The 14189-nt window shown below is 43.4% G+C and overlaps 1 protein-coding gene across 1 annotated transcript in view; it reads left to right on the forward strand.

The window, feature by feature from the left end:
* The window catches only part of DAW1 (dynein assembly factor with WD repeats 1), a 106298-nt gene that overhangs the window by 5875 nt on the left and 86234 nt on the right, over positions 1-14189 (forward strand). The window contains exons 2-3 of the mRNA XM_073629064.1: positions 7725-7797; positions 13443-13587. Coding sequence (XP_073485165.1) covers positions 7725-7797; positions 13443-13587 — 218 coding nt within the window. The remainder of the gene's footprint in view (positions 1-7724; positions 7798-13442; positions 13588-14189) is intronic.

The following is a 14189-nucleotide window of genomic DNA, read 5'->3' on the forward strand; positions in this document are numbered from 1 at the left end:
CTTGCATTTTAAAGTGGAACTGTACTCGCCTTCTATCCAGCACCACGGAGTCCATGAGCCACTGTGATCTTCGACCGGATCATGTTCCGGGTACTGATCCTCGGCTATTTTTATTGGCCTTTCCAGGATAACATCACTCCTGTGAAAGCACAGGAGTTTATTTATATGGGCATTGCTGTAATTTGTACACTGAGTGCAGTGTACAGGGCATACAGGCAGGTAATGGAACTTTAATGCAGGAGAGATGTGGGGTTAATTTACTAAAGGCAAATAGACTGTGCACTGAGGTGAAGCTTCACTTTGTAAAGAATACTCAATCACATGCAAGGAAAATAAAACAAACAACGTTTTGCTTGCACACAATTGGATAATGCCAGTCAGCAGAGCATTCCCTCATTTACTAGGCCTTGGAGCAATTGCACTTGCGAAGTGAACAGTCTGTTTGTCTTTAGTAAATCCACCCAGTGTGTGGTGGATGCAGTGTGCGGTGGATGCAGTGTGCGGTGGATGCAGTGTGCGGTGGATGCAGTGTGCTGTGGATGCAGTGTGCGGTGGATGCAGTGTGCGGTGGATGCAGTGTGCGGTGGATGCAGTGTGCTGTGGATGCAGTGTGCGGTGGATGCAGTGTGCGGTGGATGCAGTGTGCGGTGGATGCAGTGTGCGGTGGATGCAGTGTGCGGTGGATGCAGTGTGCGGTGGATGCAGTGTGCTGTGGATGCAGTGTGCGGTGGATGCAGTGTGCGGTGGATGCAGTGTGCAGACTCCTGCACGGTTTACATCTCAGCAGAGGTATGGACCTACCATTATGGGGATGGAGGAAGTCAATAAGAAAATACAACTGAGATCTGAATCCCTCTGCTATGGAAAATGGGACTTGTAGTCTTTCCATTCACAGATCCTACCCAACTGATAAATTCAGTCATCCATAGGATGCTGTAGGGAGAAGCACTAAGGTAAGTGGGGGGCAGTTTGACATTAGGGGTTGGGAATGGGACCGTATTTCACGTTAAACCTGAACTAACTTAAAGCGGGATTTCGTCCCTGAAAAAAAAAATGTAAAAGTCAGCAGCTACAAACACTGTAGCTGCTGACTTTAAATAAGTACTTACCTGTCCTGGGTGCCCGCGATGTCGAGCGCCCAAGGCCGACCCGTCCCTCGGCTCTCTTGCGGCTTCACTGCCAGTTTCCTACCGCGCATGAGCGGCACGGCACTCTGTGAATGGCCCCGTGGTGTTCTGGGAACACACACAGTTCCCACAAGGCAACAGGGCCGCTCACCGAGAAGCAGAACCCGCCGCGGAATAGGAAGAGGCAGATTAGAAAGACTGCCTAGCAACAAGGGTTTAGTTAAGTTTAAAAAAAATTTTTTTTTCAAATTTTTCATGCAATTTTTTTTTTTTAGGGTGGCCCTCCACTTTAAAACTTGGTCAGAAAGGTGAACTAAGCCTTAAAGTACAATACCTGGACAACCCTAACTAATCTTAAAGTGATTGTAAAGGTTTTTTTTTTTTTTTTTTTTTTAATAACGTGTTATACTTACCTGTTTTGTGTAGTGGTATTGCACAGAGAGGCCCCAAACCTCCTCCTCTGGGGCCCCCCACTGGCACTGTCCACTCTTCTCCATCTGCCCCCTTAACAAACTGCTTGGCAGACATGCAGGCTCGATCCGGAGCCGGGCTGTGTGCATCTATAGACACACGCAGCGCAGGTCATCCCCGCCCCCTCTCCTTCCTCACAGACTTTGACTGACAGCAGCAGGAGCCAATGGCTCCCACTGCTGCCAAGTCTCCTGTGACAAGAGAGAGAGAGGAAGGAGAGAAGATGCTGCTGCAGATATTTGATCAGAAGTGATTGATAAAATTGGACTAAGGCTGAAGGAGGAGCTTTTCTTTTAATTCATAAGAATCAGTTTAGTCGCATTGAATGTTGAATTTTTTTTTATCATATCTATAGGTTTGTGGTCACCATTAGACTGCAAATTATTGATATGATGGGGGCAGATAATATGAAAACAATGCTTACAGGTAAAAGGAGTGTGGATACTTATTGGGGTTGATTCACCAAAGGAATAGACAATGTGCACTTTGTAAAATTAATGTTCACTTTGCTTAGCAAATAAGATGCAGTTGTGTTCACTTCAATCATCCAATCATGTGCAAGCAAAGACCCAGTTTCTGTTTATTATCTCTTGCGCATGATTAGGTATTCATAGTGAATACAGCTCCATCATATGTCCCTCCTTTTTACTGAACATAAAATTCACTTTGCAAAGGAAACAGCCTCTCCTCTACACTATAATGTAGTGCGCCTCACATGTCATGTTTCTTGAGGCCCTTTGCATTGTGTCATTTTAATTTGGAACACACCTCAAGGCATGAATAGGTCCTGCTCTTTGTTTCAAAACACAGCCTAGTGCAACGCACAGAGCATTTACATCTGTGCCTTGTTGTGTGCTATTGTGTGTTATGATGGGCGTTATGATGATATTTATCACATGCACTGTGATGTAAACAAGCCCTAAAGTTGTAAATATTCATGAGCAATTCAAATTTCTACCAAAAAAAAAAAAATATATGTATATATATATATATATATATATATATATATATATATATATATATACATATATATATATATTTTTGGTTGTCTTTTTGAGTGCTTGTTGAGGGCAAGTTTACACTACATGCGTTACAAGGGGAGAGACACATACTGAGAAGATATAAAGTGCTGCACACCCCGATTAATGTCAAAAAGAAAAAGAAGATATCCCCCGTGGGGTTTTAAAGCAGCAAAAAATTATGAAAATAATAGGTTGTTACTTGAAAGAGTTTTTTTATTAATGGAACTTAACCATAATGGTTAAAATAGGAGCTGTGCTACAGGAGATAACACAAATGAAGCTGGCACAAGTATTATACAATGATCAAGCGCTAAAATAGGGTGATAATCCTGACGCGTTTCGACCCCGTTGGGTCATCTTCAGAGGATTGAGGCGCTGTGACAAAATTTGCGTATTAGAGTTCATGGATGTGACCATAAAAATACAATATAATATATATAAGTTTAACAGTATAATTACCAATCACATTGTGTTTGAGCAGTTTCTCCTGAGCTTATAGTTCTCCGACGTCTCCCCCACCGGGTCCCGACAAGAGTCCCCGGCCGCCCACCACGTCAACAGGGGAAAAGGGGGGGTTAATCGTCCATGCGTGTCTTACAAGGAGTCACACCAAGTGGATATTTCCCAAAACTGGGGAGGAGCGTGGGGGCAAGCGAGCGAGACCTGCAGCCAAAGCATCAAATAACAGACAACTGTACCATCAGTGCGTTTGGTTTAGCACGGATAGAGATATATGTATCATGTGTCATTTTTTGAAAAAAAGAGATAACTCTGTAATTTATTTAATTAAATATTTGTTGGATGTTGTCTGTGCTTGGGGTCAGCAATGTATGAATATTCCTATAGTGATGATGGTAACAAAAGGGGGGGAGGGGAAGGGGTTAACAAGGGTAAGTAGGACTGCATATAGATATCAGTATATCAGAGTATGTAATGTAATAGGTAAGTAGTGGTATCTATGTGTTGGCCGTGAAACAAGTGACGAAGTAGGGTGAAAATATAGGAATGTAAAGAAAAAGGCGAGTGTGGGGAGAACATGTGAGGAAAGAAGGGGACGGGCAGACTAGTAGGGAAAAAAAAAAAAAAAAAAAAAAACCAGGGGAAAGGAAGGGGATGGGAAAGAAAGAACGGGAAGGAGGGGGGGATGGTTAAGGGGAGAATGGGAAAAAAAGATCAGGGAGTGAAGGAAAAAAGGCTTAAGAGGAAAAGATCCAGGGGAAAAAAGGGAACAGATAGGTGAAGTGTGAGGATAGTGCAGGTGGGGTGATGCATGTGAGTGGAAGGGAAGCATGGGGGTGGGGAAATGGGAAGGTGCAGTGCAAGGGGCCAAATAAAACAATCAAAAAGCAGTGAAAGCAAAAACATAGGCAAAAAACATAATCCAACCGTGTATAGGTGAGAGATGGGTGTGTGTGATAGTGTACTGAAAAATGCATGGGTGCTGGAAAAGGGGTCATGAGGTGTCAAGATGGGAAGAAAATGGGACAGAGGTGAGACAAAGAAACACACAAGGTGAAGTGCCATAAAGGTGGACATGTATTGAGGGTGGGTAGAATCGGATGTAAATTGTACAAGATAGTATAACTAATCACAGTGGGAAGGAATGACGTGACAGAGACCCACAATACAGGGTATGTCAGGTCCAACTCATCAATGTGTTCAAATACTGGTGATTACCTGTCTCCAGAGTATAAGTCAGTTGATCAGTCTGATGAAACAGTAGGAACTAAAAGCAGATCCCCCAATCTGCTTGGTCATTATAAATAAAGTGCTGGCCGCTGATTGGATGCCTAATTAGGCTGCAGGTGCATGCAGGCTGTCCCCACCCCTCCTCCTCCAGCAGGGATTAACCCTCCACATGTGGCTCCCCCGGCGTTCAGGAAGATAAATATCCCGGCACAGCCGTCACATCCGCCGTAATAGCGCGATGTCGCGACGTCGCACGCACGCAGCATCGCGTGCCCACAACGCCACGGCATCCGGATGTGATCCGGAACGCCGCTGGCAGGAAGTGATACACCCGAGGGTGCAGAAAGGAGGCACGGACCCTTTAATTGTGCCCCCCCTCTTTTCCTGCCAGGAAGAGACGCAACGACGAAGCCCCCATCCCCAGGACGGGTCCACGGCCCATGGGACCCACATCGGGCTCCGGAAGGGAGAGAAGCAGGGGAACAACACAATGCAGACAATATGTAACAGGATTATAGAAACCTATAAATTGCATTCTAGTGTACAAAGATCTAGAAAGCTGTGGGTGGTTGGAATGCATTCGAGGCAGCCATAGGCTACCTCCATTGGATTTGACAAAAAAACGTACATGTGATGCTCCAGATGGTAGGGGTTGTCATTACAGCAGAATGAAAATACTAGCCAATGTATTGTAAACATATTGAGTGCGCCTGAGGGGGCACACTAAAGTGTCCAGTATTATGATAGATTAGTGAAAACAGGGGAGAATAACAGATAATTTTATCCGATCTCACCTGTTATAAAATATTAACGTGTAATTACATGGGGATAGTCCAATCATCACCTATACATATACATTGGCTCATCCTGTAAACAATGTAACACAATACTTATTCAGTAGAAACAGTCACAATAAAAGTATTACAAGAATGCACAATTCCCCTGTTGACGTGGTGGGCGGCCGGGGACTCTTGTCGGGACCCGGTGGGGGAGACGTCGGAGAACTATAAGCTCAGGAGAAACTGCTCAAACACAATGTGATTGGTAATTATACTGTTAAACTTATATATATTATATTGTATTTTTATGGTCACATCCATGAACTCTAATACGCAAATTTTGTCACAGCGCCTCAATCCTCTGAAGATGACCCAACGGGGTCGAAACGCGTCAGGATTATCACCCTATTTTAGCGCTTGATCATTGTATAATACTTGTGCCAGCTTCATTTGTGTTATCTCCTGTAGCACAGCTCCTATTTTAACCATTATGGTTAAGTTCCATTAATAAAAAAACTCTTTCAAGTAACAACCTATTATTTTCATAATTTTTTGCTGCTTTAAAACCCCACGGGGGATATCTTCTTTTTCTTTTTGACACTACATGCGTTACTGACTGTGCCCTTCACAGTTCTACCTCCTTGACAAGGCAAATTGCCTTGTGTCCTTTGTGATGGGTTCACACTACTGTGATGCACTGGTGTGTGCTAAAAAAAGGCATGCATTGGGGAAGAATGCAAAAGGGAAAGGATATGTAAAAGCATTGCAACAACTCAACCAAGATGCCCAGGTGCACCAAGTATTTTTGGATGCTTCTACCTCTCTTGATTCGGTAACTGGTTGAGTGCCACGATGAAATTAAATGGTTCAGAGTTTTCGATTTTTATATTTAGAATAGCATAATGAACATTTTCCTCTGCAGCCGCTGAATGCTGGTGGGAGGGAGAGGAGGAGAAGCCAGTTTTTAGTGGTTGCTGGAGCAAAATGGAGGGGGTAATTTTTTGTATATGCCGCTCCTCTTGTCCAAGTGCAAAACAGAATGTGACAGGGAGGTTGCATGGACCCCCTGGAGCATCACCATTGCAACCCCTTGTGGGGGTTGACGGGAGTTTAGTAAATACGTCTCAACTATGCAGTTTTACCTCCCCCCAAACTGCAAATGTAAGTAAGCCCTTACTGTCCTGAGCCCCTATAAGGATGCTTTTACACTAATGCGCTGCGGTTTACCCACACTTTCCTGTGGGTTAGCTGCAGCCAGGGCAGCCATCAGGGGGGGACAGCCGATACACATGTACGGGGCCCAGGTGTCCCGAGGGGCCCAGGCATCTGGGCCCCAACCAATGAGTTGCTGCTGCTGTAGTGGCTAGCAATTAAAGCAGGGCGACCACCAAGTGAGCTGATGCAGCTCACTTAGGTCCAGCTGCAGGGGGAAGGTGGAGTGATATCATCTGCACTCCGCCTCTCCCTGCAGACCAGATGTTGGTTTGGGCGCGATGCCAGTTGCAGTTCAGCCGTTGCATTTCAGCCGTGTTGAAGAACTGCACTGCTTGTAGCCTGCAGGACTGCTCAGTGCTCACTATGGACTGGTCTGGAGGCAAGTTGTTAGACATCACAGTGGTAAATTGATTGACAATGTTGCTGGATGTGAGCCTGTGCTGTGGCTGTCTCTTTGTTGGATTGGGCTATCTCTTTGCTATATGGGGAGTCTCCTTGCTTAGCAGGATTGGGATGTCCCTTTGCTGAATATATGAGGATAACTCTTTGCTGGATGGGAATATCTCATTTCGGAATATTTGGGAATGTCTCTTTGCTTGATGGGGATGTCCCGTTTCTGAATATATGGGGATGTCTCTTTGCTGGATTGGGATGTCTCTTTGCTGGGTTGTGCCATCTCTTTGCTGAACATATGGGGATGTCTATTTGGATGTCTATATAATGGATTGGATTCATTTTTATATAGTAAGGTGTAAGAGTGTTAAAACAAAAGTGGGTGCACTGAAGGACTCGGTGGGATGGCCAATGGGCGAATTCAGTGGGGCGGCCAGTGGGCGGGCCCTGGGGAATGTTAGTGGTCAGGCCTTGGGGGCCCAGGCCTAAAGCTGTGTAAGGAGCCCAGAAATTTCTGTATTATATCTTGCGGATGTGGTACACTTTCTGATTGTGCACCAAAACTCCTGCATTTAGGAGTTGTGGTGTGCTTTCAGAAAGCGCACCAAGCCGGCAGGATATGATGGAGGTGTGCTTGCTTGGTTTGAGGTTGAGGGACACATCAGAGGGCTCTGAGTGCCACATGTGGCTCGTGGGCCCTAGGTGAGCTCATCAGCATGCACTAAAAATGTAAACAGTTTACTTTTAGTTTAATAGCCTCTTTACCATAAATTAAATCATATTGTGTGATTGTGAGGCCCAAACGCTAGCCAGATCAGAAATGTTTTTGTCTATGATGCACAGCGGCTCAGAGCAGCAGTGACTCCATTCATCGGGGACATATGCTATATGCTGATTAAGTCTGTTGTTTGTTTAACAGCTGATTCCTAGACAGCATAAAACACAGAGGAGTATATACAATGCAAACATTGTGTGAGATGTAAAATAATGACTAATATCTTTTTCTTGGGGGTTATTATTTTCTTCAGGGATCATTTTGGAGTATGAAAAAGGCGGAGAGCTGAAGACCAAGTCCATTGATTTACTGGAACTTTCTCCTGAGTAAGTGATCATGCCTTAGTCCATCTATTCGCCCAGATTTATCCTTGGTCATCATTGTTCTCCAGTGTAAATACACACATTTGTAGGGGAATGGGATGAAATATCACCAGACAATCCTCTTTTATTCAAATTGTTGCCATAGAAACAGTTAGTACAGATAGATCATTGTATGGACTGTCAATTCTTCACTTTATAGGACATCTTCTTTTTAGTGTCATATGCACTACCATATCTGAATATAACAGCAAAGTATGGGCAGCTGTACAAATTAAGGTGGTATTAAACCCGAAAACAAAAATGGGTAATATTGCAGTTTACAAATAGAAAGAAGCAACTGATTGATGTTGGTGGCTGCATTCGTTTTTAGGCTTCTTTCCTTTACTTTCACTAGGTGATCTGACCAGTAAGTCTGATATTTTTCAACATCCTTTACCAGAACAAGTCCAGACAATGTAAAAGTTAGAGTTTAGACAAACCATTTACCACTGACAGGGGCCTTACTATCATCAGCTTCTATTAATTTATGTAAAATTTTTATCCCGAAAAAAAAACTGGTGCTGTGACTGCTTTAAACATGTTAGCTAGAGTTCAGCTTCAGTATGTTAGTCAAATGCATCTAAAGCCTGGTACACACTAGTACTTTCTTCTTTGTTCAACCCAGCGGGCTGAACGTAAAAAAACCTGAAGAGCTCAGGTGGACCTGCTGGACTAACAATCAATAAATGTTAGTACAGCGACCTCCCCTGCTGAGCTGTTTTGTTCTGACAGGGGGACGCCCCCCCTAATCCCCCCGCGCCAGGACATCGGTCATCGCTCAATCGGTAGACCTTTTATGGTCATGTCCTTTCAACAGAAGGCGGCCGGCTTCTGTCGGACCGGCTGCTGCACACACAGGTCGAATGTCGGCCAGATTCTATTGAACCGGCCGATGCCGCCCAATATTCGGCCCGTGTGTACCCTTAGGTCTGACAGTCTTAACACTACGCTTTCCCCAGTCTGACAGTGCTGCTGTCCAAAGGTGTCACCATTGCTGCTCCTGATCCAGAGCAGAGACACCATAAGACAGGAGGTGTGCTACTAGCTGGAAAAAGCCTAAAAAAGAAAACTAATGCAGCCACCACATCCAATAACTTATAAAGTTGCAATATATTACATTTTTGTTTTGTGTTTAATACCGCTCACTTGTTAAATGCCGTTACTTGACTTACAGTGGGGACGGAAAGTATTCAGACCCCCTTAAATTTTTTCCCTCTTTGTTATATTGCAGCCATTTGCTAAAATCATTTAAGATCATTTTTTCCTCATTATTGTACACACAGCACCCCATGTTGACAGAAAAACACAGAATTGTTGACATTTTTTCAGATTTATTAAAAGAGAAAAACTGAAATATCACATGGTCCTAAGTATTCAGACCCTTTGCTGTGACACTCATATACCGTATTTATCGGCGTATAACACGTGCCGGCGTATAACACGCACCCCAAGTTTAGGAGGGAATTTTAAGGAAAAAAACTTTTAGGAGGGAAGTTTAAGGAAAAAAAAACTTACATTTAAATGCCCATCAATGCAGCCTTGTCAGTGTCCATCTGCAGCCGTGTCAGTGTAGCCTTGTCAGTGTCCATCTGCAGCCTTGTCAGTGTCAGTGTAGCCTTGTCAGTGTCCATCTGTAGCCTTGTCAGTGTCCATCTGCAGCCTTGTCAGTGTCAGTGTAGCCTTGTCAGTGTCCATCTGTAGCCTTGTCAGTGTCCATCTGTAGCCTTGTCCATCATTGCAGCCTTGTCAGTGTCCCTCTGCAGCCTTGCCCCTGTGTCATTTGCAGACTACTGCTGTATAAAAATGGCGCCGCTGTTCTCGTGGCGCTCGGCCTGCTCTTGGCTATTCTCGGCCGCTCTCGGCGGCTTTCGGCCCTTGGCGGCTTTCGGCCACCCTTGGCGGCTTTCGGACTCACTCAGCTGCTCTTGGTGGCTTTCGGCGGCTCACGCGGGACTGCGAGAGCCGCAGAGAATGGCCGAAAGCGGACGAAAGCCACCGAGGGCGGCCGAAAGCCGCCAAAAGGCTCACAATCTGCGGGGGATCAGTGTATAACACGCACCCATGATTTTCCCCTGATTTTAAGGGGAAAAAAGTATGTGTTATATGCCGATAAATACGGTATTTAACTCAGGTGCTGTCCATTTCTTCTGATTATCCTTGAGATGGTTCTACACCTTCATTTGTGTCCAGCTGTGTTTGATTATACTGATTAGACTTGATTAGGAAAGCCACACACCTGTCTATATAAGACCTTACAGCTCACAGTGCATGTCAGAGCAAATGAGACTCATGAACAGCCTGAAGAGCTCAGAGACAGAATTGCGGCAAGGCACAGATCTGGCCAAGGTTACAAAAAATAATTCTGCTGCACTTAAGGTTCCTAAGAGCACAGTGGCCTCCATAATCCTTAAATGGAAGACGTTTGGGACGATCAGAACCCTTCCTAGAGCTGGCCGTCCGGCCAAACTAAGCTATCGGGGGGAAAAGAGTCCTTGTGAGAGGTAAAGAAGAACCCAAAGATCACTGTGGCTGAGCTCCAGAGATGCAGTTGGGAGATGGGAGAAAGTTGTAGAAAGTCAACCATCACCGCAGCCCTCCACCAGTCGGGGCTTTATGGCAGAGTGGCCCGACGGAAGCCTCTCCTCAGTGCAAGACACATGAAAACCCACATGGAGTTTGCTAAAAAAAACACCTGAAGGACTCCAAGATGGTGAGAAATAAGATTCTCTGGTCTGATGAGACCAAGATAGAACTTTTTGGCCTTAATTCGAAGCGGTATGTGTGGAGAAAACCAGGCACTGCTCATCACCTGTTCAATACAGTCGCAACAGTGAAGCATGGTGGTGGCAGCATCATGCTGTGGGGGTGTTTTTCAGCTGCAGGGACAGGACGACTGGTTGCAATCGAGGGAAAGATGAATGCGGCCAAGTACAGGGATATCCTGGATGAAAACCTTCTCCAGAGTGCTCAGGACCTCAGACTGGGCTGAAGGTTTACCTTCCAACAAGACAATGACCCTAAGCACACAACAACTCCGTGACTGTTCCTGAATGGCCCAGCCAGAGCCCTGACTTAAACCCAATTGAGCATCTCTGGAGAGACCTAAAAATGGCTGTCCACCAACGTTTACAATCCAACCTGACAAAACTTGAGAGGATCTGCAAGGAGGAATGGCAGAAGATCTCCAAATTCAGGTGTGAAAAACTTGTTAAATCTTTCCCAAAAAGACTCATGGCTGTATTAGATCAAAAGGGTGCTTCTACTAAATACTGAGCAAAGGGTCTGAATACTTAGGACCATGTGATATTTCAGTTTTTCTTTTTTAATAAATCTGCAAAAATGTCAACAATTCTGTGTTTTTCTGTCAATATGGGGTGCTGTGTGTACAGTAATGATTACAGTACTGTATCAAATAATTACACATCCCCTTTGTCCCTAGTGGTCTGCCCAGTGTCCTGCATGCAGTTTTATATTATAAATACTGTTCTTTCTGCCTGGAAACTGGAGATTGTCCATAGCAACCAAAACTGTCCCTTTACATCAAAAGTGGCTTTAGACCAACTAGAAAACAGTGATAATAAATTAGAATCACTGGCAGAATTGAGCGATAGTGATTTGTGGGGAAATCCGTCATCAAACACTGAAAATTAATGACAGTGACAATTCTGCAACTGAGCAAATTTCAGTGTTATTGATTTGATTACATTATTGAATAATTTTTATTAGTATTATATTATTATTTGGTATAATTATTTATAGTTATTTATTATATTATTTTTTTTATTTCGTTTTTCAAACTTTATCATACCCGGGATGTCTACTAGACTCTTGTTTGGACAGATTTAAGTGAATTATTCCTAAGAATTACAGGCCTATAATATAAAACGCCAAATTTCTGTGAAAAATATTTGTACCGCTTTCAGCACCTAAAATCTGAAATAATCATACCGCCAGGGAGGTTAACAAGAGAGTGATGACAAACATGGATGTGTAGGGTGCTGGAAAACATCTTAAACCATTTCTGGTTCATTAATTTTATCTATAAAAACTGGTTTGTACCTTTAATTGCAAGTTCAACAAGGTTATATTGGGGGTCAGGAATAAAAGTCATTGTCAGTTTGATATTTTTGGGACTGCAATCTGGGTGGGCTGAAGTTCTTGATAGTAGAACTGGTCAATGTTAGCTGGTATTACAGCAGTACCACCAAATACATTTATTTAAAAAATAGTTTTTGCAGAACAAGAGACAAAAATGTTAGAACCAGTGAACTCTGGTAGCCAAAAACAGCAAACACATGGATGACTGAAATTTAGAAAAGAATCAAAGGACAATGACACACAAAATTACACTCCATTGTAATTATTTGGATATCAGTGCACACCCTCTAGGGATCACTCCAATTGCTGCACCACTCACCAGATACTTTACTCCTATATACACATACAAAAAACGATTGTAGCTTGAGCGATCACCCCTCCTATTCTTTACACAGCACTATTCATTCATTAAAATGCGGACAGGTTGCATCTTAGAGCAATGCATTATGACCCACATGTACAAAACATTGGGGATTGCATAGTAACCAATCTATGTGCACCAGTTTTAGTAAATCTCCCTCAAGGTGGTGGTGGTTGATTTACCAAAGGCAAACAGACTGTGTACTTTGCAAGGGAATTCGCTCCCGAGCTTAGTAAATGAGGTGAAGCCTCACTTTGCAAAGACTACCCAATCATGTGCAAGGGAAAAAAAAACAGCATGTTTTCTTGCACGATTGGATGTTGGAAGTTAACAGAGCTTCCCCTCATTTACAAAGCTCTGAAACAAATTATCTTGTAGATAGTGCAACTGAACTTACAAAGTGCACAGTCTATTTGCCTTTAGTAAAACAACGCCATTGAAAGTTATGGTTTTCTATCTGCTTTTTTCACAACGCGTTGGGGTTTATTTACTAAAGCTAGAGAGTGCAAAATTAGTCACAGTCACAAGAGCAGCTTCTAACCTCAGCTTGTTCAATTGAGCTTTGGCAATAAAACCTGGACACTGATTGGTTTATCTGCAGAAGTGTGACTTATTTTGCACTCTCTAGCTTTAGTAAATAAACCCTGGGAAGCTCTGTTAACTTCCAACATCCAATCATGTGCAAGAAAATATGCTGTTTTTTTTTCCCCTTGCACATGATTGGGTAGTCTTTGCAAAGTGAGGCTTCACCTCATTTACTAAGCTATGGAGCGAATTCCCTTGCAAAGTGCACAGTCTATTTGCCTTTGGTAAATCAACCACCACCACCTTGAGGGGGATTTACTAAAACTGGTGCACACAGATTGGTTACTATGCACAGCTGCACCAGCTATAGTAAATCTCCCCCTGTGTGTCCCTGCAGTGACCTCAGTCGATCCTGTGCAGAAAAGCACAAGTCACTACACACAGTGTGAAAACGCCCTAAGAGTATCACATGTTTATTTTCCATGTATAGAAATGTCTATAGCCTCTGAGCAAAACCAATTTGCTTACTTTTGCATTTTAGAATAATTTTATTACACATTATGTACGTTGGTAAATGTGCTTGTTTTGATACAAATATGGCTTATTACTTTTTTTCACCATTTAGCACTAATGTGGATCTGCTAGTGGATGAAATGCAGAAAGCTGAACCTCTTATTACTGCCTCCCGCACCCAGCAAGTAAAACAACTCTTACTAAGATTGCAAGAAAAAATAGGACAGCAAGACCACCATAAGTTTTATCTGTTCAAGGTAAGTGCCCACGGTTTTGTTGAACACCAGGTGAGCTTGGTGTGTGCTGGGTCATATCTCTGCTCAGCATGGTGATATTTTCATGATTAATAAAAATAATTTTTTCATGCACAACATTACGATTAAAGTAAATCAGTAAATCTCTACAATGCATGCTCATTTCCACATGTTTTTTTATTTAAACACGCTGCATGTACAGAAATTTCTATTTATTCTGCCAGAAATCCACAGAGGCCATAACTGCCTATTGTGGATTAATGTTCACCTCTGTGGACTACAGAAAACTTCCTTCTTGTGTCATTGAGATAAGAAGTGGTGGTGTTCTGTAATCCAAATCAGGAGTGTGTAGCCTTGGGTGATAACACTGCGTAGGCATAGTAACAGTACAGCGAGTTCTGGGTTGTCATCCTAGGACAGTAATTGTGTTACTGGCAGATTACCAAGTGAATATAAAGGGAAACATGTCTGGAAAAAAACGAATGCAGCCACCACACTTAAAGCTGAACTCTAGCTTTTGATATACAGTACATTACAGTTTGTTTCTGCCAGCTTGGCCCAGACAAACTATGTCCCTCACTAACTTGAGGCCACTGGATGTGCGG

The sequence above is a fragment of the Aquarana catesbeiana genome, linkage group LG04 (assembly GCF_042186555.1).
Source record: "Aquarana catesbeiana isolate 2022-GZ linkage group LG04, ASM4218655v1, whole genome shotgun sequence".
In the NCBI taxonomy this organism is placed as follows: Eukaryota; Metazoa; Chordata; class Amphibia; order Anura; family Ranidae; genus Aquarana; species Aquarana catesbeiana.